The sequence below is a fragment of the Cervus canadensis genome, chromosome 6 (assembly GCF_019320065.1).
Source record: "Cervus canadensis isolate Bull #8, Minnesota chromosome 6, ASM1932006v1, whole genome shotgun sequence".
Taxonomy (NCBI): domain Eukaryota; kingdom Metazoa; phylum Chordata; class Mammalia; order Artiodactyla; family Cervidae; genus Cervus; species Cervus canadensis.
Genome location: NC_057391.1, coordinates 38,463,785 through 38,488,344, shown reverse-complemented (window position 1 = coordinate 38,488,344; position 24,560 = coordinate 38,463,785). Strand labels below are relative to the sequence as shown.

Genomic DNA, 24,560 nt, shown 5'->3' with positions numbered 1-24,560 from the left:
CTCTTGGAAAGGATCTGAAGTCCCTCCTGACAGAGGAAACTGGGCTCCAGGCACTTCCTGGAGCATGTCAAACCCCACCTCCAGCCCCAGTTGAGAGTGCTCAGTGGAGCGGCCAGCTCCACCCTCCCCACCCCAGTTACCTGTCAGACCTGAGCCAGCAGCCAGTGTGGCCAGAGTGCAGGCAGGGTTTCCTGCCAGGAATTGGGCTGCCTGGCCATGCTCTGGGCGCTCTGGCCCAGGTGGCTGGCAAGCAAGGGGCTGCCCCTCCTGGGTGTGGTGCAGCTACAGAAGCGAGAGAAGAGGGGACCTCAGTGGAGGCAGTGGCGGGTAAAGTATCTGATCTTCCCCAGGGGTGTGGACAGGAGAAGTTCTGGGAGCGGGAGCCCAGTCTGCTGTGGAGACTGGGGCCAACCCTGGGAATGCATTTGGATCTGGGCCAGGACCAATTCACTCCAGATTACCTGGTAGAGTTTAGAGAATCTGGCCAAACAATAATCTTAAAAATAATCCCACCCAGTTAGGAAGTGGAGGGCGAGGTGATGTGTGACACTTGGCAGCTGGTTGGGTTAGCCTGGCGGTAGAGTTGGGGGGTTGGTGGTTGAGGGGGTGGTGAGAGTGAGGGGCTCGCTGGGGTCTGGAGGAGACAGTCTCACCCCTGGGAGGCTGCAGTCTGCTCTCCTGAGCCCAACCTGCCGTCTCCTTAGCGACTTGTCAGACCAGTACCAGCTGCATGACTCTAGGTTTCCCTTCACCTGCCTGCCCCGTCTTCGACCATCTTTTAGCCTTTGTCAGGAGCTGGTGGGTGCAGCTCATCACAGTTTTTTCTTTTGATAATCTCCTAAACACCTTACTTGAGGTTTCACTTCAGCTGTTCAGCTATAGCAGCGGTACTATAGTCAGGAGAGCTGCACGTTTGTGGTGCACAATAAACATAATTACTAAACATAATTAGTTAATGTATTAAGTACTTATGCTGGGCACTTTGTATGATTTCTCATTTAAAACTCACTATAACCCTGTGAGATTATCATCTTTTTTTTTTTTTTATATGCCAGGAATCATTTTTATACATTTACAAACTTGTTATTAACTACTTCATATCTACAGACAGAATGAGATGATTCATTTATACTGAGTTTGTGAATAGAAACTAAACATCTGGAGATATCCTCTTACTCATTTTTTAAATCAATATGTTTTTGAGTGTTCTTGACCTGTGAGGAGGAAATACTGATTATGACCTGTAGGCTTTCATTAACTATAGAACATATACCATGCTAGTTTTCTGAAAGGACATTTAGGCTCCAAACATGCAAATAAAGTACAGCTCTTATCTGAAACATGGATACTTAATGAATTTAGTAGATAGTCACATGGTCATAAATAATAACGGTACTGGTAAAAGTACTCTGTTTCATTTTTAACTACAGATCTCAGTAATTTTGTAAGTAAGGCAAATTTAACTACATATTTCTATTCTTCAGGTCACTATTATAAATTTTTCCTATTGATTCATTAATTCATATTTAGGCATTTCTATATACTGTATTTTCTGTACTGTACAGGGTCAATCTGAACAAGAAACTACTTAGATAGTATTTCATTACAGTTTATACAAATGTAGTCTGTGAAACTGATGTTTGCTGCTGCTGCTGCTAAGTCACGTCAGTCGTGTCTGACTCTGTGCGACCCCACAGATGGCAGCCCACCAGGCTCCCCCGTCCCTGGGATTCTCCAGGCAAGAACACTAGAGTGGGTTGCCACTTCCTTCTCCAATGCATGAAAGTGAAAAGTGAAAGTGAAGCCGCTCAGTCGTGTCTGACTCTTAGCGACCCCCTGGACTGCAGCCTACCAGACTCCCAAATCCCAAAATCCCAGACTACCAAAATCCCATCCATGGGATTTTCCAGGCAAGAGTACTGGAGTGGGGAGATTATCATCTTAACACCCACCTTAGAGACAGGGAAATGAAGTTACAAGGTCATTTAGCTAGTCCACAGTGCAGCTTTGATTTGATCCTGGCCCGACTGATTTCAAGGTCACATTCATCACCAATGTGCTCAGCTCCCAGTGCTTCACCTGCCAAGGCCTCCTGGGTTCCTGGCGCAGGGACATCAGTGACCCTGGGCCAGGCTGCCTGACACTCTGTGATGGGACGAGGGAAACCCGAGGTGGGCCCCATGGCAGGGAAGTCAGGCCCCACAGCTGGCTTCCTGGAACCGAGTCTTTCTGTCCTTTCAGCGGGAGACCCACCCCTACTATGACCTCCAGGTGAAGGTGCTGAGAGCCAAAAATATCCAGGGCACAGACCTGCGTGAGTCTCCCCTAATGCCACGCTTTCTCCCTTCCTCTCCCTGGGGCCTCCCCAGAGCTCAACAGGGGCTGGTCAGAAGTGCACATGTGTATTTAGAGTCTAGTGGATGGAGGTCTGTCTGGTGAGGGAGCCCAAGGGCCAGGCAGGCAGGAGCTGGAGGGGAGGGGAATATGCAGACCACTGACTCCTTCCTGAATCTGGCGCATGGAGCAGTGCCAGCCTGGGTGAGCACATGAGGCCTGCCGCTGCCAGAAGTCACTGTCTGATCTCTAGGGGTTTCCATTGCAAGGCTCACATTGGGGGGGAGCTTAGAGCTCGTTCTCTGGATCAGGCTGTTTCTGGGAATTACCTCATGGGCTGTGCTGTCACATAATCTCTTCAACTGGTCACCACAGAATTTCCATCCTTTTCAATGGGAGGAGTCTCCCTGGTGGAGATGGACTCAAAAGTCGAAGACATGGGCTCTCCCCATCTCCCTACCCCAGCCTGCTCCATGGGCAGCCTCCCCTCCCCTCTCTGCCCTTCCCACCCAGCCCCAACTTCTTCCAGGCAACCTTTCCAGTCATAAGCTAGAGGCTGAGGACCTGTCCATCCTACCTACAGTGTCCAAAGCTGACTGCTATGTGCAACTGTGGCTGCCCTCAGCATCCCCCAGCCCCGCCCGGACCAGGGTGGTGGCCAACTGCAGGGACCCCGAGTGGAACGAGACCTTCCACTACCGGATCCATGGTGTTGTGAAGGTGGGGGCTGGACTGCGGAGGGGGAGGTCTCTTCCCAGATGCTTGCCTCCTGCCCCGTCTCAGGTCCCCCCTTTCGACACTGTCCCCAGAATGTCCTGGAGCTCACCCTCTATGACAAGGACATCCTGGAGAATGACCAGCTCTCCCTGCTGCTCTTTGATCTGAGGAGCCTCAAGCCAGGCCAACCACACAGACACACCTTCCCCCTCAGCCAGCAGGTGAGCTGCCCCACCTGCGCCTGCAGTGGGCTCAGCCTGAGAAGACGAGGCAGTGGGCACAGGGGTCTCCCGGTCAGCATGGGCCAGACCTCCAGGACAAATGTCCTCCATCCTGCAGCCCTGGTCCCACAAAGCCTTCCTGCAAACACGCCTTCCCTGAGTGAAGCCAACATGTGGGCTCCTTGAGGGCACGGGCTCTGTGTCTCTGTCAGTCATTAATCCTCAGTGTCTAGAACATACCTGCCCACAGCCTTGAATGGATGGAGCTCCTGGTGGCGATGCCGCTACCCCATCCTGGGCCCATGAGCAGCCACGACAGTGGTCTCCCTTCTAGTCCCTGGAGCTGAGTAGGATCGGGGGTGGAGGGAAGGTCCTGAAACTGTGGGAGTACTTCGAAAACTGGTGCTCCCTTGCTCCCTCCATGTAGGATTCACACGAGCTGCAGGTGGAATTTGTTTTGGAGAAGAGGTGAGTTCCAGTGGAGCCCGTACCCTCCCATTTATGCTGAGATCCTACCAGCTCCCAATCACTAGGTCCTGCACTGACCTGGTCTAAGAGGGGAGGTCCTGATCCTGACACCCACTCTAACCCCAAACCTGCCCTGCTTCCCAAGTTCTTCAACTGCTTTGGTTACATTATTATAATAACAGCCATCTTGAGGGATTCATGTGTCCCTTGCAGCCAGGTGCCCGCGTCTGAAGTCATCACTAATGGGGTCCTGGTGGTGAGTAGGGGAGACCAGTTGGGGGATCTTCAGGGCTTGGGGGGGCTTTGAGGAGTCCAGACTGAGCCCATCATGCCCACTTGCCTGAAGGGCACTCAAGGGGTGACATGCGGGGGATGCATCTCCAAGGACAAGGGGGCACCTTGCCTCCACCTGAGGGAATAGCCCAGAAGCCAGCCTTCCCTCCTGGGCACAGCACTCTGCTCACTCAGGCCCCTGGGTTCTGAGACTGCCAAGGAGCCACTGGCCAGGGCCCCTCCTCTCCTTCCCCTTTCCTTCCAGGGGACTGCCTCTGAGTCCTGGGAGGGGTCTATGACAGAAAACTCTTGCTCATAAAGGCACAGGCCCTGGGAAGGATGTCAGCTCAACCTTTCCCCAGAGAGCCCTCCCTCCCTCTCTCCTGGTTCAGGCCCTGTTCAGGGCCCCAAGGATGCCCTGGCTCCCACAGCCCTCTGCTTTCCTCAGGTTCAGCCATGTTTGAGAATCCAGGGCACCCTCGGGGGCGATGGGACAGCCCCATGTCTAGAGCACGGTGAGTCTGGCCAGGGGCCTGGGGTCTTGCCTTCTCTCCTGGGGGGTTGGAGGCTGCTGGTTTCAAGAAGATGGGTCTTAGGCAGAAAATTCTTAATTTTTCATTGCTTAAAGCTGACCGAGGATGAAATGGATTGCCTCTGAAAGTAGTGAATTTCTGTCTCTGGAAGTATTCTAGCACAGTGGCTGTATCAGTTCGACTACTGATGTACAAAAAATACCCACAAAATCTCAGTGGCAGACACATCTGGAGGTCAGCTGGGGCAGGGCTGATCTAGGTTGGGCTTGGTGGGGTGACCTGGCTTGGCTCCCATGTCCCTCGTCTACCTGCTGTGACCAGCGGACAAGCCCGGGCATATGTTGAAGACATCTGCAGAGGTGTAAGAGAGCAAGTCCAGATGAGCAAGAGCTTTTCGAGTCTTTGGTTACATCACCGCCACTCACTAACATTTTGTTAGCCAAAACAAGCACAAGGCTGACTCTAAGTTGGAGGGTGAGGAATACAGCGGCTTCTTTAGTGGAAGGAATTGAGGTCATGTGACAAAGAGACCTCCAGAAGTGAAGAACTGGGGCCATTGCGGTCTGTCGCGGAAGGCAGGCACTCAGGAGGGGGCCCAGGTGTGGGAGGGGAGTGGAGGCTGTGTGGCAGCTAAGGTCACTCTGATGCTGGGAGTCTGGGCCTCCGGGCCAAGTGCTACCCAGGTAACATCGGGCACTTTCTATGAGTCAGGCACTGGGCTAAGCATTTTATAGTGTTTTATTTTTGAACCCTCAGAACAACCTCGTAAAATAGGTACAGTCGTTACTCTCTTTTAATTCATGAGACAGAGGCTCAAAGAAGAAGTTTGCTTAAAGTCACACAATCAATAAGTGATGGAGCAGATCCAGGCCCAGGTCTGTGACACCCAGACCTATTTGCTCCCCCCACCACAGCTTTTATTGTTTCTTTCTATGAATAGTCCATATTAGTCTCAGCCTGAAAACTGTGGTGTAAGTAGAAGTATCACTTATTTTTAAATTTCCTTCCACCCCTGCTCATGTCAAGTTCCAGGTCTCATTTGGTGCCAAAGAAGGCATATAGGGAAAGGGATTCCATTTGGACCTCTGCTTCTGAGTGTTTGGGATCTGGGGCTCTTTTGTGGGTCTGTCTGGTCCCCTCTTTGTGGGTGTCATTTGTAGCTCTTTCTGTCTGGGGTCTTGCTTGCTGTCCAGAAAGCTGCAGAGTCAAGGGCAGGCCCTGCTGCTCCTGGGCCCCCAGGCCTCTTCCTGCCTCCTCCCAGGCTGGCCTCACCCAGGCAGGGCCAGCTCTTCTCTGCTTCCCCAAGCCTGTCCTCTCTGTGCCACAAATCCACGTCCTCCTTCTACCTCCCCTGCAAACCCTCTCTGTTCTCACAAGGTCTTATGCTTCGGAAACAATGTGCAGCTTACTTGCTTTCTCTCTGGCCACAAACCTGCCCCAAGGCAGTCAGCACAGGGCTTGAATAGGGCACCAGAGGGGAAGTACCTGTTGAAAACTGGTAATTAATATAATAATTAATATAGGATCATTATAATATACGGAGAAGGCAATAGCAACCCACTCCAGTACTCTTGCCTGGAGAATCCCAGGGACGGTGGAGCCTGGTGGGCTGCTGTCTATGGGGTCGCACAGAGTCGGACATGATTGAAGCGACTTGGCAGCAGCAGCAGCATTATAATACAATCCTATATATATATTAAAAAATACATGTTTTATACCAGGCTTCCGAGGTGGCACTAGTGGTAAAGAAGTCACCTGCCAATGCAGGACACGTAGAGACCTGGGATCAATCCCTGAGTCAGGAAGATTCCTTGGAGAAGGAATTGGCAACCCACTCCAGTATCCTTTCCTGGAGAAATCCATGGAGAGAGGAGTCTGGTGGGCTACAGTCCATGAGGTTGCAAAAGAGTCGGACACGACTGAAGTAACTTAGCATGCACTTGTGTTATATACTTAATACAATAAACTCAAAATCATCAGCCCCATAAGCCCTGAGCAGGAGCTCTTCGCTCAACAACAGCTCCCAGTTCTGACCAGGACAGGTTATAGGACCCTGAGTGTCTTTCGTGATACCTTGCCTGTGGAACACGGTGTCAGAGAGTGAGCAGGGTGACGAGCTGACATTTCCAAGGGGAAGAAAAGGGGAGTTGCAGCTGGGGTGCCACCATCATGAGCCACACACACCCCACGCTCACCCCCTCACCCGGCACTCACCTGGACGCTCTGCTCTCAGGCCCTAGGCAGATTCAGCTGGCAGTGCCTGGAGCCTACGAGAAGCCCCAGCTCTTGCCCTTGCAGCCTCCCATGGAGACGGGCGTCCCAGCCACGTTCACCTTCCATGTGAACCCAGTACTCAGCTCCAGGCTGGAGGTGGACCCAGGAGAGAAGCTCATGGTCCAGGTGAGTGACGTGGCCTTGGAAGGAGCAAATGACAGAATCAGTCCAGTCTGGACAAGGCCCCTTTCCCTCTCCTCTGAGTGTTTTCTTCTCCACAGGGTGACCCGAGGGCCAAGGAGGAGGCTCAGACCAGCAAGCCTGGCATCCTGCTCTCCTCTCTGGCCCTAGGCCAGGAGCAGCAGTGTGTCGTGGCCCTGGGGGAGGTAAGGCCCTGTCCAGGTGCCTGAGGGATCCCTGCCTGCTCTGTCACCACCAAAAAGGGTCAGGGGGAGGAGGTCAAGATAAGGCCAGCCTGGAGCTCAGTCACAATGTCCACATCCGGGCCAGAGTCACCAGAGCAACCAGTGCTGTGAGTCCCACTCAGTGCTCTGGTGATGGGCTGTTGTCTCTTCCAGGGCCAGGAGGTGGCCATGAGTGTGAAGGCAGAGATGAGGTGAGGCAGTGGGGGTGCTATTCTGCTGACTCAGCTCAGCTGGAGGTTGGGGGTGTCTGGTTCCCATGGGGTCTTCCTGAGGGGTCCCCTGGAGTGTGCATCTGTCTGCTCCTGTGAAAATGGGTTTGGCTGGAGGCTCTCCTCCAGTGAACCGTCACCCAGTACCCAACCCCCAACCTCATCTGAGGCAGCTCTGGGGACCTTGACCTGCGTCTTGGCTTCGACCTCTGTGATGGGGAGAAGGAGTTTCTGGAGAAGAGGAAGCGGCTCGTGTCCAAGGCCCTTCAGCAAGCTTTGGGGTTGAGCCAGGCTCCCGACAGTAGCCAGGTATGGAATGGATGAGCTGGGCCCCAGAGTGGCTGGGACCAAATCCAACTTCTTCCTTGAGAGGACTGACTGTGTGGCTAGGAGGTGACAGGAAGCGTTGAGGAAGCGTGGGGACCAGTGGAGGAAGGCAGCCAGCCTGTTTGCCTGAGCTGACGGGCATGCTCGGGACAGTCAGGACCCCATACATAATGCGGGCTGAGCAGCCTCAGCTGAGGGGGCTCTATTAGTCTGCTCCAGCTGCTATAACAGAACACCCCAGACTGGTGGCTCAAAAAATGGACATTTATTATCTAGCCTGGAGGCTGGAAGTTCAAGATCAAGGAGCCATCAGGGTTAGCATCTGATGAGGCTGCTCTTGCTGACTGTAGACGGCCACCTTCTGGCTGGGCCCTCACATGGCCTTTCCCCCATGCATGTGCAAGGGTTTGGGGGAGTCTCTCTCCCTTCCTCTTCTTACAAGGACACCAGTCCTATGGGATGAAGGTCCCACCCTTATCACCTCACACAATCTATATTACCTCCTTATTGGCCTCCCGCCCATGTTCGCGGGAGGCTGCAGGGGCAAGGACACAATGCAGTCTTTAAGAGTAGACAAAGAGATTTGGAAGTGGAGGCTCCATGGGAGCCTGTGTCTGGGAGGCAGGGGGAAAGGCAGTGCTGAGGGGGAGACCTGGGGTAAATCGGGAACAAGCAGTGGCTTCCTCCTGTGCCTGGTGCTGACCAGCTGAGCCAGCCTAGACTTCTGGTTTGGTAATGCCTGCCCTGCACCTGGTCTCCATTCTGTGGGCAGAGGGTAGAAAGGGCACAGGCCTGCTAACAGGCACTCTGCCTCCTCTAGCCCTCTGAAGGCACAGTGACCTTGTTGGGATGTGGCCACAGAGCATTTTTTTCAAGACAGGAGAAGGAAGGAAAAACAGGGAAAGGAACCAGAAGCCTGGGGTGGAATGAAGCAGACCTTCCTGGAAAATTTGAGGAGCCAAAAAGTTTCTAGTCTGATCCCACCTGGCCCCTCTGATCCTAAAAAGACATCTGGGCACCTCTTGTGTCTGGGGCAGGTCCAAGCTGCATGCTGGCGTTTGTCGCTTCACTTCTTGTTCTCAGCTGGGGGTAACTTCATGCCCCACCCATCTAGGGGACATTTGTCACCACCACTGGGGGAGGAGAGGGGGATGCTACTGGTGTCTGTTGGGTAATGGCCAGAAATGTTGCTCAACGTCCTATAACACACAGAATAAGTTCCTTACAACAAAGAATGATCTGGTCCAAAATCACCAACAGTGCCAAGGTTGAGAAACCTGGATTTCACTGTTTTGAGCAAATCCAATACACCTCCCAGGTACATACTTTCCTGGTATAATGTTAAGAGCCATCTCTGAGGCTCTACTGCATCAGTTTGAGAGCCTAGTACTTACTATGGGTATGAGTGTGGACACAGTATCTAAACACCCTGAGCCTAAGTTTCCTCATCTGTAAAGTGGGGATGCCATTGGGTTGCTTTGAAGATTCTGTGAGATAACACAAGACTCTTAGACCAGTGTCTGATAGGCTGAGAAATAGCAGATGAGCAACAGTGGGAGTAGAAGTTATCATGACTCTCATTGTGCCCAGGTGCCGGTGGTAGCCGTGCTGGGCTCCGGAGGTGGAACCCGAGCCATGTCTTCTTTGTATGGCAGCCTGGCTGGGCTACAGGAGCTCGGCCTCTTGGACACTGTGACCTACCTGAGCGGCGTCTCTGGGTCCACCTGGTAAGTGAGGTAGGGGCAGGACAAAATAAAGGAGAGCTCTGAAGGGGCAGGAGTGTGACCTGGTGATCTGGTGAGGAGGCCCAGGACTCTGTCCACAGGGCCCTCTGAGTAGGTGGTGCAGGTCAGAGCAACGGATGGGGGAGGAGGGGTGACTCACAGACACCTGCATCTCTCTATCCTCTTGCTGTGCCTCCCTGTCCCTAATTCCCTCCATACCCAGGTGCATCTCCACACTCTACAAGGACCCAGCCTGGTCCCAGGTGGCCTTGCAGGGCCCCATTGAGCATGCCCAGGCTCGAGTGTGCAGCAGTAAGATGGGGGCAGTGTCCACGGAGCGCCTGCAGTACTACGCCCAGGAACTGGGGATCCGGGAAAGCAGCGGCCACCGTAGTTCCCTCGTTGACCTCTGGGGCCTTCTCGTTGAATATTTCCTGTACCAGGAGGTAAGAGATGAGTCGGTAATGAATGAACGTGGCTCCAGTCCACCTTACCCCATCAGCACTTAGTTCCACTAAAGCTTTCCAAAACCTTAGTGCTTAGGCCTCACTGCCAGAGATGCTGGTTGTGGTTGGTGAGTTGTCAAGCCCTAGTTCGGGTCTGCTTTGAAAGTGCACCAAAGGATTCCAACCTGCTGATGAGGAAGAATGCCACTCCAGCCCACTGGCCAAACAGGCATGATGCACTTCACCTGGTGTCTTCTCCGGGAACTGCAGACCCAGCAGGCACTAGGAAATGAGATGAGAGCTAAGTGAAGTTCTTAGGACCCTGGAGACCTATGGGTCCTGGCCCACTGGTGTGTGGCTGTTAGTTGTGAAAGTGATATCTTATTTCTAAGAAAAGAATACATGTTTTCTAGTGATTTACTTTTTAAAAGAAAGTAGATTGGATTTTCAGTTATTCCTTTAAAAATGTCGCTTGACTCCCTTGGGTTCTGATATGCTTTCTTGAATGGGAAGAAAGGGAGAGGGTGTTCCCAAAGGCCCTGGGGCTGCACAAAGCCCACAGTGGCCTCTGCTCTGCTGCAGCCCAAAGCCTGTCCTCTCCAGAGCTGTCTCTAGATTGCAGCCCTTAGCAACCGAAGTCTTGGGGGCACACCACACCACGCAGGGTGGCACGGGGCTGTGGGAAGGGAACTCCCAAAAGGCCAAGTGGTCTCCCTTCTTTCCTGACCAGGAAAATCCTGCCAAGCTGTCTGACCAGAAGGAGGCAGTCAGCCAGGGCCAGAACCCTTACCCCATCTACAGCAGCGTCAACGTCCGCAGCAACGTCAGTGGGGAGGGCTTTGCAGGTGCCAGGGTGTGGGGACCTAGGGAGCAGGTAGAGGCAATGGTGGGGGCGGGTGTAAGAGGCCAGGGTTTTCAGGGTACAGGTGGGTGCCTTGGAGCAGCACAGTGGACCTGCTGCATCCTGCTCTGGACAAGGCAAATATTCCTGCTCAGGCACAAGGGTGGTGGGGAACCATGGGCTCCTGGTCAGAAGCCCCTGGCGACATTCCCTTCACTTTGGCTCCCAGAGTGGTGTGAGTTCACCCCCCATGAGGTCGGCTTCCCCAAGTATGGAGCGTATGTTCCCACCGAGCTCTTTGGCTCAGACTTCTTCATGGGGCGACTGCTGCAGCTCCGGCCCGAGTCCCGGATCTGCTACCTGCAGGGTACGTCTAGGTGCGAGGGCTGGGGACAGGGCAGGCTCCGTGAAGTGGGTGGAGGGGTTGTGAAGGCCTGGGGCCTTGCCTTTTTCCCTAGGTATGTGGGGCAGCGCCTTTGCAGCCAGCCTGGATGAGATCTTCCTGAAGACCGCTGGCCGGGGCCTCAGCTTCCTAGACTGGTGTAGAGACAGTGTGAAAATCACAGGTGAGAGCAGAGATCCCCCAACCAAGCCCACCTCCAGCCCCCAATACCTCTTCCCAGCAATAGGACCCTGGCAGAGGCCTAAGGAATGAGGGCAAAGGACTTGGATGTCCCATTCAGTTCAGAGATGTACTGAGAAGATATCTTCTGGCTTAGGGTCTCTGGATGCCCAGAGGTCTACAGAGAGGCTGGAGGATGGGGGACCCATGTCAGAAAATGGAGTGGGAGCTGTGAGTGCTCTGTGATAAGCCTATGCCTTTAATTCTCCATTTGAGCTTCAATTAGATCAATCTGGGGCTACTGGGCAGCTGGCTGATCCTCTGCCCACCCACCTCAGGGCTCCCCTTCAGCCCACTCCTTAAATGGCCCATGAGCTTCCTGCTACGTAGAATACCTTTCCCGCCTTTCTTCCCTGGGTAACTTTTGCCCTGTTCTAAAAGTTCAGCTCAGACATTATTTTGTCAGGAGGCATCTCTGTTCCACTCCGTCCCCCCAGATTGATCGAGGGTCTGACCGCCAAATTCCAGTAGAACCGTACGCACATCCCATGTGGTCCTGACCCTAGGGCATTGTCACCATTATGACCTCTTTACGTGACTCTCCCCTGGTATGCTGTGAGCCTTGGAGGGCCAGGGCCAGGCCTGTCCACCTCTGCAATCCTGTGCCCAGCACAGTGGCCAGCATGACACGTGATAATTGCTCAGCAGGTGTTTAATGGGTGAAATTCTAACTGGAAGTTGCCTATGCAGCTTTAAGGGTAGGTGGTATTTAATACATGCTATGTCATAGGCAACGTTCAAAATATGGGGACCATGAAAGAAAGTCATTTAAGTTTGGGAAGCAGTGGTCAGAGGCCTGGGAGTTGGGGTTGGGGAAGAGGAGGGGTATGGGGAGATGAAGTGGGCTTCTATGAAGCATAAGGACCACTGGGCAAAGGGGGGGCACCACTTCTCACTGAATTTCACCCTCCCACCTCCACCTAGATGACTGCCAAGAGCTCCAGCTTCACGATCCAGCGCACCTGAGAACCAGGCTCTTCACCCCTCAGGGACCCTTCTATCAGGTTGTACAGGACATATGCACCTCCCGGCTGACCTCAGCTGAGAACTCCAACTTCACCCGGGGCCTCCTCCTGCACAAGGACTATGTGTCTGGCAGGGAATTTGTGGCCTGGAAAGGTGGGTGCTGCTCTGGGCAGGGTCCCACCTACTGCCTGTGCCTGTGGCTCACTGAGGCCAGTTCTGCCTTTTGACCATGATGGGAGTTGGGGTGGAGCTCCGGCTGCGCTGGGAGGCCGGCGGGGGAAGAACTGTGATGACTGTGCTGAGAGGCAGGGCTGGGAGCTGAGATGGGAGACCCTGTGGCTGTCAGAGACAGGAGGAGAGCTCTCGACAGAGAGGGGCGAAGAGAAGAGGGGTGCTGCAGAGCACGAGCATATCTTTGTGCAGATTTGCATCCAGACGCCTTCCCCAACGAGCTCACTCCCATGCGGGACTGTCTAAACTTGGTGGATGGAGGCTTTGCCATCAACTCCCCATTCCCGCTGAGCCTGCAGCCACAGAGAGCTGTGGACCTCATTCTGTCCTTCGACTATTCCCTGCATGCCCCTTTTGAGGTAAGGTGCAGGGCGGGTGGGGGATGGGTCTTTGCTACAGCAGCCTGGCTGGGCATTGAGGGATCACCCATTGAGAAGGGCCTGGGTTCTGAGCTGTGGGTGAGCACCTTGTGAACCGTTAGGAGTTCTGGTCTCCCCATCTGGAAGGTGATGGGGGAGAGTGGGAGTCAGGAGAGGAGGCCAAAGAGAGTCCTCAGGAGCCTTTATCTGGGCGAAGAGAAGACTGCTGTTCTGGACTGTGCTGTTTCTGGTGGATTCCTTGCTCCTGTCTGGGCCTAAGTCTAGGTCTGCTGTCCCTTGGTTACAGTGGTAACCACAGAGCCAGCAGGGCCCCCCCAGGGGGTCTCAGTCAGCGGCTCCCTCCAGCCATGTGGGGTTTTGGAGGTGGGATCTGTTTGTGTTGCCTGAAGTCACTTGGCTGGTGGGAGGCAGAGCTGGCGTAGAAGCCTGGGCCTGTGTGAGTCCAGGGAGCCTCAGGTAGGGTCAGAAGTGCACAAGTCAGCATCCCTACTCAGGTCTTACAGATGACAGAGAAGTACTGCCTGGACCGAGGCATCTCCTTCCCCAGGATTGAGGTGTCCCCGGAGGACATGAAGGAACCCCACGAGTGCTACCTCTTTGCCAAGGCTGAGGACCCAAGCTCACCCATCATACTGCACTTCCCCCTGGTCAACCGTACCTTCCGCACACACCTGGCCCCAGGTGAGGGGAGCCTGGGGTCTGGGTCTGGTCCACAGAACCCTGGGCTGGTGAGGAGGGTGCTGTCCCCAGGATGATGTATGAAAGCCTTCCTCTTGGAGGCCCCAGCTGGCCTCTCCTTCCGGGACTCAGCATGCACATTGGCCCGGCTCCTTCTGGAGGGGGAGAGCGCTGAGATGGGGGCCCAAGCAGAACCCATGGAACCAGCTGGATGTCCTGGGGAGGTGGGCTTTTGAATTGGCAACTCCTAGCCACAGAGTACCCTAGCCCAGCCTCTCTCCATGTCCCGTCACAGGTGTGGAGCGAAAAACGGCTGAGGAGAAGGCTGGTGGGGACTTTGTCATCAACGGGCCAGACACTCCCTATGGCATGATGAACTTCACCTACGAGCCCCAAGAGTTTGAGCAGCTGGTGGCCCTGAGTCGATACAACGTCCTGAACAATGCGGAGACTGTGCGCAAGGCCCTCCAGCTGGCTCTCGACCGGCGACAGACTGGGGATAGGACTGGAGGCTGACCCAGGCTGGAGCTGGGGGACTGGGACAGAGGAGGGATCCTGGGCTCCAGACCAGGGCTGGGTAGGGGGAGGGGCAGCGGACCCTGCAGGGCTTCTGCTTCTCATCTCTTTGGAACCTGCACTGAGGTCCCCAGGCCCTGGGGATATTCCTCCAGGGTGCAGCCTGGACTTTTTGGGGTTCCTTCTCCCCTGTGTTTCCAGAGGAGGTGGTGTGTCTCTGGGGGTGTGTGGACTTGGGTCCCCTTTCCCCTGTTTCTGGGAGGAGGTAGTGTGTTGGGGAAGGGGTATGTGGCAGACATGAGCAGTTCTCATCTGACACTGGAGTGTGTGAAGGGACTCAGGCGACCGTCATGGCCCAGGGCCCACGCCAAACACAGAAGGACTTCAGAGGGACCAGGTCTTCAGACCCTCAACAGAAGGGGCGCTGTGAGAGCTGAGTGCAGGCTACTGCCCTGAGCTGATACCAGAAGCAAAGATGTGTCCATCCAATCCACATTTCCTGCAAACAGCCCCAGCCCTGACCATCCCTCCACTCCCCACTGCACCTGCATGCTAAAGGCATCCAGGATAAAGGGGGACTACATCGGTTGCCCATCTGGGTCACTAACCCCAAGGTCCCGCCTGTTAATTCCTCTTCACCTCTGGCCTCCCCTGCCTGCCTCATGGCTCCCCACCCTTCTGTGCTCAGCCTCCTGAAGGCTGTGGGATGATCTCCCCTCCTGGCTGGGCTCCAGCTGGAGGTTCCCCATGCTAATTACCCATCTTTGTTCTTTAAACTTGGGTCACATCCTCTTATCAGGTGTACTTTTGCTACCTTGAGCAAATAGCCTCACCATTCCCAGAAGTTAAATGAGTATGTCTAGAGGGCATATCCATTTATTGGCGCAGAGCAAACATGAATGCATGTGTGTGTGTGTTCCCAGTGGCGCTGGCCTTTGAGTGCCTGTCAGCTGCTAGGGATGGGCAGGGGTAGAGAGAGCCTAGCTGGGAACTCAGAGCCTGGGTTCCCGCCTTTTTCACAGGTGTGTCCTGCCATCTGGGCCATCTACTTCCCTCTTCCTCTGCTTATCATTTCTTCTGACCCACAAGGGACCCTCCAAACATCCGAAGCCTCTCCAGCATTGGCAGATTTCCGGTCTGTGGAGAGGAGATCCGCAATGACTGGGCTTGGTGTGGGGGTCTTCGGGCCCTCTCCCTCTGGCCAGGGCCTCTGTAGCCTCTTTCTCCTCCCGCTGCCCCACCCAACGCTGAACTGCCTGGGGCCCTTCCATGGTCCAGCTGCCATACAGTAAGTCCCCGACACTTGAACCTTCAAGTTGTGAACTTTCAAAGATATAAATGTGCGTTCCATCAGCATCAGGCCCTAGTGAAACTGCAGCTTGCCTTCCATCTCCTAGTGCTGACCATCCCTCAAGCATCTCCCACCTCCTTTTCCTCATCCAGTCAGTAACTCTTTTTGCCTGTTCACTCAATGCCCACCTCTGTATGCCAGCTTTTGTCATGTACTATTTAAGGTACTGTATTGTAAGATTAAAAAGGTTTCCTTTATTTTTTATGTTTTTTATGTATTATTTGTGTGAAAAGTATTATAAACCTATTACAGTACAGTACTATATAGCCAATTGTGTTAGATGGATATCTTAGGCTAACTCTGTTGGATTTAGTGTACAAATTGGACTTACAAACATGTTCTCGGAATGGAACTGGTTTGTACGCTGGGGACTTAGTGTACTCACTGCTCATTCAACACTCCCCTGCTGCCAGGAGTGCTCACTTTGGGTATCGCCTCTGCCTAGATCTGTCTCTCTCTCTTCCCTTCTCTCTCTCTCCCTCAATCACACATACATGCTGTCCATGGCCCAAGTCACTATTCCTCTTTTAATCAGGGAACCTATGTGACAAAGCCTCATCTGTCCCGACTCTGGGAAGAAGACCCTAGTTCTGGTTTCCAGCTGGGAGGAAGGTGTCTAGATCCCAGTGTGTGTCCCTAGCCTGGCCTGGGATCTGAGCCTCTAGCTGGATGGGAACCAGGAGGGCTGGGGGAGCTGGGCCTCAAAAGGGCCAGTGTTTTTTGCTGGTGTGGGGTGGGGCAGCTTGAGTCTCTCCTGCCCCCTCCCTAGAGACCATTGCTTCTCAGATAGGCCATCTGATGAGCTGGTGTTTACACATCTTTTATGACTTTCTCCTTTGACCTCCTGTCTTTCTTTTGGTTTTATCTTTCTTTTTGTTGGAGTGCAAAATTGAATAGTTCTATAGTGGAGGAGTTCATCGTTCAGTGTCCTATCCTTTTGCCTTTTCATACTGTTCGTGGGGTTCTCAAGGCAAGAATACTGAAGTGGTTTGCCATTCCCTTCTCCAGTGGACCACGTTTTGTCAGATCTCTCCATCATGACCCGTCCGTCTTGGGTGGCCCTACACGGCATGGCTCATAGTTTCACTGAGTTAGACAGGACTGTGGTCCATGTGATCAGATTGGCTAGTTTTCTGTGATTGTGGTTTTCAGTCTGTCTGCCCTTTGATGGAGAAGGATAAAAGGCTTATGGAAGCTTCTGGATGGGAGAGACTGACTAAGGGGGAAACTGGGTCTTGTTCTGACTGGTTCCAAATCGGGAAAGGAGTACATCAAGGCTGTATATTGTCACCCTGCTTATTTAACTTAAATGCAGAGTACATCTTGAGAAATGCTGGGCTGGAGGAAGCACAAGCTAGAATAAAGATTGCTGGGAGAAATATCAGTAACCTCAGATATGCAGATGACACCACCCTTATGGCAGAAAGTGAAGAAGAACAAAAGAGCCTCTTGATGAAAGTGAAAGAGGAGAGTAAAAAAGTTGGCTTAAGGCTCAACATTCAGAAAACTAAAATCATGGCGTCTGGTCCCATCACTTCATGGGAAATAGATGGGGAAATAGTGGAAACAGTGACAGACTTTATTTTTCTGGGCTCCAAAATCACTGCAGATGGTGACTGCAGCCATGAAATTAAAAGAGGCTTGCTCCTTGGGAGAAAAACTATGACCAACCTAGACAGCTTATTAAAAAGCAGAGACATTACTTTGCCTACAAAGGTCCATCTAGTCAAAGCTATGGTTTTTCCAGTAGTCATGTATGGATGTGAGAGTTGGACTATAAAGAAAGTTGAGCGCTGAAGAACTGATGCTTTTGAACTGTGTTGTTGGAGAAGACTCTTGAGGGTCCCTTGGACAACAAGGAGATCCAAACAGTCCATCCTAAAGGAAATCAGTCCTAAATATTCATCGGAAGGACTGATGCTGAAGCTGAAACTCCAATCCTTTGGCCACCTGATGCAAAGGACTGACTCATTTGAAAAGACTCCGATGCTGGGAAAGATTGAACGTGGGAGGAGAATGGGATGACAGAGGATGAGATGATTGGATGACATCACCAACTCAATGGACATGAGTTTGAGTAAACTCCAGGAGTGGTGATGGACAGGGAGGTCTGGTGTGCTGCAGTCCATGGGGTCACAAAGAGTTGGACATGACTGAGCGACTGAACTGAACTGAACTGATAGTGGAGGATCTGTGGAATATAAATCTTCTGAGTCCTGATATATCTAGACTTGGCTTTTCTTGCCCTGACTTATAACAGTCTAGAGGAGGGAAGAATTCTTGGTTCAGATTTACATTTACTCAGATTTTTATTTTCCTTGTGTTGGATATTGCTGCTGGGCAGCTTGATGTCAAATGCATTCTCATCCCATTGTAGGTAATTTATCTTTACCTAGCTTTTAGGGTTTTCTCTTTGTCTTTAATTTTCAAAAGTTTCACTATGATTTTTCTAAAGTTACAACTTGAAAACATGAGCAAGCTCTTTCCTAGTTTGAGATTCATGTCTTTTTGAAGCTCTAAGAAATTTTCTACCAATTTTATTAAAACACTACTCCTCTTCATTCTCTCTTTCTGGATTCCTATTAAATGGATACTGAAATGTATGAATGGATCCTCCGTATCCCTAAACTTCCTTTTATACACTCAATTTTTTCATTTGTGTGGCATTCTGGAACTTTTCTTTGCATGATTTTTTGGTTCATAAATACGTTCTCCACCTGTGGACAGTCTGCTCCTCTATCCATCTTCTGGGGGATGGGTTTAATTTTTGACTGTCACATTTCCCTGCTTAAATTCCCAAATAGGATCTTATGAAACTACCTGTTTTCATTGCATGGAAATGCTTGACCACTTACCTCAGATGGTGTTAATATGTACATTTGATGGAAGTTTTCTGATTGTTATGTGAACAGTTTCCTTGGGGCAGAATCTCTGTTGCCTACCCTTCATGGGCTTTGCCTTCTTTATATATTTGGTAATTCTTGGTTGTCATTTCATCGCTAAGAGGGTTTTATGTACAAGCTCCCAGCTGTGATGGCTCTTGGTCAGGTCACTGGCCATGCAATGGCAATGGTGGCCTTCAGGTGGCAGTGTGGGACTCAGGGAGGAGGTGGGAAAGATGCAGTTCTACAGACTGACCAGCGGAGCCTTGAAGAGACGTTATGAGTTTATTAATCTATGTTTATATCTGACGGGTTTGGTGTTGCAAGGGATATGTAAAATATTACAATGGAGAATTCCAGTTTCAAGATGAAAGACAGAGGACAGGCTGAGATCACTCCCCAGCATTTTTTTAAAAATTAACAATTTTCGGTTACCCAGTAAATTTTCTGAATTTGTTTTTTTTTTTTTTTTAAGAAAAAATTTAGGTTAAATCAGCAATTGTACATCCTAAAAAATAAAAAGTTAGATATTCTATTTTCAGGGAAGCAATGGAGATGTTGACATAGAGAACAGACTTGTGGACACAGTGTGGGAAGGAAAGGGTGAGACAAATTGAGAGAGTAGCATTGAAACGTATACATTACCATATGTAAAATAGATAGGCGGTGGGAATTTGCTGCATGATACAGGGAGCTCAAACCAGGGCTCTGTTACAACCTAGAGGGGTGGGATGGGATAGAAGATGGGAGGGAGGTTCAAGAAGAGGGGGACATGTGTATACTTAGAGCTGATTCATGTCGATGTATGGCAGAAACCAGCACATTGTAAAGCAATTATCCTCCAATTAAAAATAAATAAAAATTTAAAAGTTAAGTGTTATTATTGCATAAAGTTCTATTCTATGAATAATACCTGAGTTTATTTTTTGATCTCCATGGTATTTTTTAGTCCCCAAAGGCACCATCAATCTGAGGTGACGTCCATCACTTCCATAGGACCAGTCAGCTCTGACACACAAAAGGGTAAGGAACCTCTTGGTCTGAGAGTTGCCGGCCTCACTAAGGTTCTCACGGGCCACTTACAAGGCGCCGTGAGGGTGAAATGAGATGAGGTGTGTGATATGCTGAGCACAGCAGCTGGAAGGCTGTCTGCTCGCAGCACTGCTGATTGCTCTTTTCTAAGAGGTGCTAATCACTCTGCGCTGCAGAGAAGTGGTCTCTTGGCTGGTCCTAAATGACTCGGTCCTCATTGCTCCCCACACCCTGCCAGGTACATTCAGAGCAACCTAGCTCAGACCTGGACTTGCTGTTGCCACATGGCTGGAGGTAAGGCTGGTGATGCTGACCAGAGTGACCTGTTCCCAGCCCCAACCCTCCCTTAGGCTGGGGGGAGGATCTAGCCATCTGGGGACAATTGCCAGGACTCATCCCTTGTCTTTGCTCCATGAATCTTCCTCTTCTTCTTCTTCCTTCCCTGCCCGGGAGAAGGCGGTCCATCTTCATGTGTTCCTGAACGCACACACGTGTGTGCTTTCTCTGTTTTATCAGCTGTAGCAGGAGTTCCTGGTGGTGCTGGCTGACATCCAAGAGGTGAAGAAAAAGCCCTCAGCGTGGAAGCCACCCAAGGGTGGAGCCCTGATGTCCTCTCAGGTCCTTGCCTTGCTGAGCTGGGCAGATTCGAGGCCCCATCCCTGTGGGGTTGCTGCTGCCACCACCCAGGGAGCAGGTCTCTCTGGCTAGAGCTGGGCTTGGAGTGAGCTGGAGCCGGGGTGGAGGGGTGGGAAGGGGAGAGCAGAGACAGCCAGCAGTTAAGGGCAGGGCGAGCCAGCCAGTGGCTGCGGTTCTCTGAGGTTCCTGAATGAGACATCGAGTTCCTCAGTCCTCAAGGTGGCTGTCAGGGCCTGGGGAGTTAGCAGCCCTCTTAGCCACTTCCTTCAGCTCCCTGAAGACCGGTCCATTTACCCTTCTGCGCCAGGCAAATGACATCACTGTTGAGGAGTATTGTAACATGAAGGGTGGGAAGTGCAGGCTTAAGGGAACACCTGGCCTTCCTCATCTATGGCATTCTTGTGTCACCTGCTGGAATTAACACTGAGGACAAAGCCTTCACACAGGCCCCTTTCCTTGATTTTGCAAGACTGGCGTGTGGTTCCCAGGTGTACCTGCAGTTTCATGCCCAGAGGAAGCCCCTGATGGACATTAGCCTAGATGCCTCTCTCATCACCCCACTTTCTTCACCTGTGCCTTCCTCTGAGCAAGACACTACATGCAGTCTGCTTTCTCGGGTCCCTCCTGATGTCCCATGTGCCAGCTCCCGAGGGGACCTGCATGTGACGGGGTCCCTATCTGGACACAGATAGGGGTCTCTCATTCCCAGACTAGGCCCAGCTTCAGGAATCTAGTCCTGAGCTGTGTCTAGACAAACAGCTTCCCATTAGAGAAGGCTTGCTGTGGGATCAGGCTGACCCCAGGAAATCCAGGAATAAGAGGCAGCGTGGGGGTCCAAGACCTAAGATCCCCTTTCACTACAGACAGTGTGGCCAGGGACCTGCTGCCAAGCCTGTACCAGCCTAAAGTCCTGGTGTATCCAGCTGCCCCAGAGAACATCACCCTTTAGCAGCTAGAAGTACCCTACTGTAGACTGGGAGAGCCCAAGGCTGCAGGAATGGGGTAGGTGGGAAGAAATAGCAGCTGGAGAGCAAGCTGCATGTCCGGGACTCTTCTAGAACCTGTTGGCTGTGTGAACTGATGCCACAGGTTTTGAGAAGTCAGGAAGGTGGAAAGAAGCAGCAAGGGTGACTGAGAGGGAGCAGGCTGGTGCGGTAGCAGAAATACCAGGTTAGTGTGGTGTCCAGGAAGCCAGGGATGAAAGCATTTCAAGAAGAGCTCCATCACCTGTGTCACATGCTGTTGAGAGGTCGAGTGAGGTGAGGACTGAGAATTCATCACTGGACTAGCCATGGGTGCTGACTGGGGGCCTGGACAACAGCAGTTTGGTAGAGCAGTGAGAGAGAAACCCGACTGGTTCAAGGAAATTGGAGGAGAAAAATTGGAGACAGTGTAGGTAAAGCTCTTGAGGGGCTAAGCAGTGTAGAAGAACAGAGAAATGGGTAAGTAGCTAAAGGGATGTGATTGGGGGGGAGGGGCGCAAAAGAGTTTTTGCTTGGAGAGTGAAGAATTATTGCATGTGTAGTCATTCATGGGTATGATCCAAGAGAGGAAGAGTAGAGAATGCAGGAGGGAGAAAGAAAAATTTCTAGACCAATGTCCTTGAGTAGGGGAAAGAGGATGGGACCTAGTGGATGAGTCAGTGGTTTGGCTTTAGATCAGAGATGGACAACTAACTGGCTCCTAGCTGCAGAAGGGAAGGCTGGGGACATGGCGTGGTTGTAAATGGTTGCTTGAACTTGGTGAATTTATTTCTAATTGCTTCTATTTCTCAGTGAAATAGGAATTGAGGTTATCAGCTGAGAGTCTGGAGGTTTTAGAGGTTTATAGATAGTGGAGAAAGGATGACTGAGTTATTGGAGTGGCAGAGGAAATGGACCAGGGACATAGACTAGGCCTGCTGGGTAACACAAGGACCCACCTGAGGTTCCTGGTCACGGAGTTAAAGTGAGTGCAGGTGCCAAGTGGTCCAAGAGTTGGATTCCACTAGGACGGAGTGTTACCCACAGAGCGTAATGAAGTAAGAGATGGGCAAATGGGTGTCAGTGCATGATTATAATGATGGAGCATAGAACTGGCGACTTTCTTCTCATTTCTGGGAAAGGAAGATAAATAGCAATGAACCCCATGGATTCTCACATGGGGACTAGCCTATGGGTATTTCCAGTTCCAAACATGAAGGCCAGACTCTGCCCAACCTAGAGGCCTCATGGGGGTTTCTGTGACGTGCTCCTAACCTCCTCTCCTTTCCCCCCACCTGCCCCCCGTCCCAAGGCTGGTGTCCAGGGCAGTAAAGACTTGGACCACTTGTACCATGAGGTCACAGCGCCATGCTGCAGACCACAAGGTCTCCCTGATACAGTGGGGGTTAAGGGTGAAGGAGACCACCAAAGGCTTTGGGGGCCACATTCTGTCCCCCCAAGGACTGGAGATTAAACCCAATCTGTGCTGGGCACAGCCACACCCCTCCCTGGGTTGCCCTCCCAGGCCTGGGAGCTTCTGTTTGGAGACACAATAAAACTATGGCTACTGCTTTGTCATTTGGGGCTCCTCATGCTGGTAGACCAGCAGGCAAAGGAAGGAATTACCTACCATCCTGATGATTCTGATCATCGGGAGCTAGAGCAGCTTCTCTAGGACAAGAGCAGGGAGGAATATGTTTGGCATCAGATGATCTTGATTTTCTCACACAAAGTTTTAACTGTAAGATGGGCAACTATAGCAACCATGGTCTGTTAACAGTATGGTGACCTGAACTCCAGATCTCTCAGAAATGAGGGTCTGGGACACCCCACCATGGGAGCCACTTGGACCAGCAGAAATGCTGATTCAGGGGGAGGAGAACCTAGGATTGGGGCTGGGGTGGTGGTGCTGGGGGAGGTGACAGCATCAGTTACAGGTTTGGGACTAGTTGTAGCAGCGCAAGCTGTAGTTCATTCTGCTCGTTCTTCTCTTGTTTGTGTCCCCAGAAATTGTGTCCAATCCTGGAAAAGATGTTCCTGAATAGAGTAAATTGAATATGGGAAGCAAGTGGATCTGAGTGGTACAGAATGTGGTCTGTAGTGAATGCTATTGGTGCCCTACCCTTCATAATGTGGGTGGACCTCATCCAATCAGTTGAAGGTCTGACTAGAACAAAAAAGACTGGCTTCTACAAGTGACAGGGAACTCTCCAGATGGCTGCCTCAGACTTCATGAGCACCCCTGGCTCTCTTGGGTCTCCATTCTGCAAATGTGGACTTGCCGGCCTCCATAATTGCATGAGCCAGTTCCTTATAATAAATCTCTTTATATATATACAACCTGTTAGTTCTGGGTTTTTTTTTTTTCCTGGGGAACCCTAATACAGATACAAACTGTTACAGAAAGTGCATCTCAAGGCTAAGGAGAGGCCTGGGTCTCTAGTACCCGCAACAGGAACCATCTTTATGTCTTAGGAAGGGTGTATGAGTTCCATTACTCAGCCAAGCTCATGTGTTGGAATATTCAACTTCATGTTCAAAGGGCTTGTCTCTGGGATATTAATCAGCACTACCTCCTATATTTCTCATAACTAAACCAATTCCTGGGAAGTTCCTGCCACAAGCCCATACACGCCATTCCTTATTTTGGCTTTGCAATTCAGGGTGTGTTCCACACCCTGTTGTGTACACTCTGAACTGTCTCTGAGCTCAGGCATTGCCTGCATCCCTGCTCCTCTTCCTGCCTCTATGGCTTGATCTTTGCTGCTTTTGGCAGTCCTTCCACATATTTTGTGGGTTGGGATTCAAATATCTTTTAGTTTCATCAAAGGTAGAGTTTGTGCTTCTTCTATTATTTTCCAATGTTGCTTTTGGAGAACTTCTAAGAGAAGGAAAAATGCTTAATTTGCTTCATCATTTAAAAATCTTGTAGAATTTTTGAGTGTTTACAAATCTGATGTGCATGAAGTCATATCTTACTGTGATTTTAATTTGTATTTCCCTGAATACTAGTGAGGTTGAACATATTATTTGTGTGTTTCTTGTTATCCTGGTTTGCCTGATTATAAATTTGAACATTTTTTTATATTCAGTTCTTTGTTTTTTTGTGACTGATTTGTAAATGCATGAAGATATTTTTTATTCTAAAACTTTTTTTGGATAAATGTGTTACAAATATCTTTCCTCAGTCTGTGGCTTGGTTTTTCAACTTTGGAAAGTGTCTTTCATTAAAAACTTTTGTATTTTAATTACATTTTAATATAATTGAGTATGGGCTTTCCAGGTGGCGTGAGTGGCAAAGAACCCACCTGCCAATGCAGGAGACATAAGAGACATGGATTCAATCCTTGGGTTGGGAAGATCTGCTGGAGGAGAGCATGGCAACCCACTCCAGTATTCTTGCCTGGAGAATCCTATGGACAGAAGAGCCTGGTGGGCTACAGTCCTCAGGGACCCAAAGAATCAGACACAACTGAAGCAACTTAGCACATGTGCATAATTGAGTATATGATTGTTTTCCTTTATGGTTTGTGTTTTTTGTTCTTGTTTAAGAAATGTTCTTTATTCTGATA

At 51.1% G+C, this 24,560-nt stretch overlaps 1 protein-coding gene across 2 annotated transcripts; it reads left to right on the top strand.

Moving 5' to 3' along the window:
* The first annotated feature begins 176 nt into the window (after positions 1-176).
* PLA2G4F (phospholipase A2 group IVF) lies at positions 177-16,304 on the top strand. 2 transcript variants are annotated; one of them, XM_043472925.1, is made up of 20 exons: positions 177-327; positions 2,242-2,314; positions 2,918-3,054; positions 3,144-3,272; positions 3,700-3,740; positions 3,954-3,996; positions 4,462-4,528; positions 6,780-6,946; positions 7,042-7,146; positions 7,339-7,376; positions 7,568-7,703; positions 9,312-9,448; positions 9,669-9,891; positions 10,622-10,736; positions 10,962-11,099; positions 11,191-11,298; positions 12,279-12,473; positions 12,744-12,910; positions 13,426-13,612; positions 13,905-16,304. In XM_043472925.1, the coding sequence occupies exons 1-20, from the start codon at positions 217-219 to the stop codon at positions 14,123-14,125; spliced, it is 2,538 nt and encodes an 845-aa protein (XP_043328860.1). In that variant the 5' UTR covers positions 177-216; the 3' UTR covers positions 14,126-16,304. The 2 variants fall into 2 exon arrangements, with proteins under 2 accessions (XP_043328860.1, XP_043328859.1); XM_043472924.1 differs by having other exon boundaries at positions 2,864-3,054.
* The last annotated feature ends 8,256 nt before the right edge of the window (positions 16,305-24,560 follow it).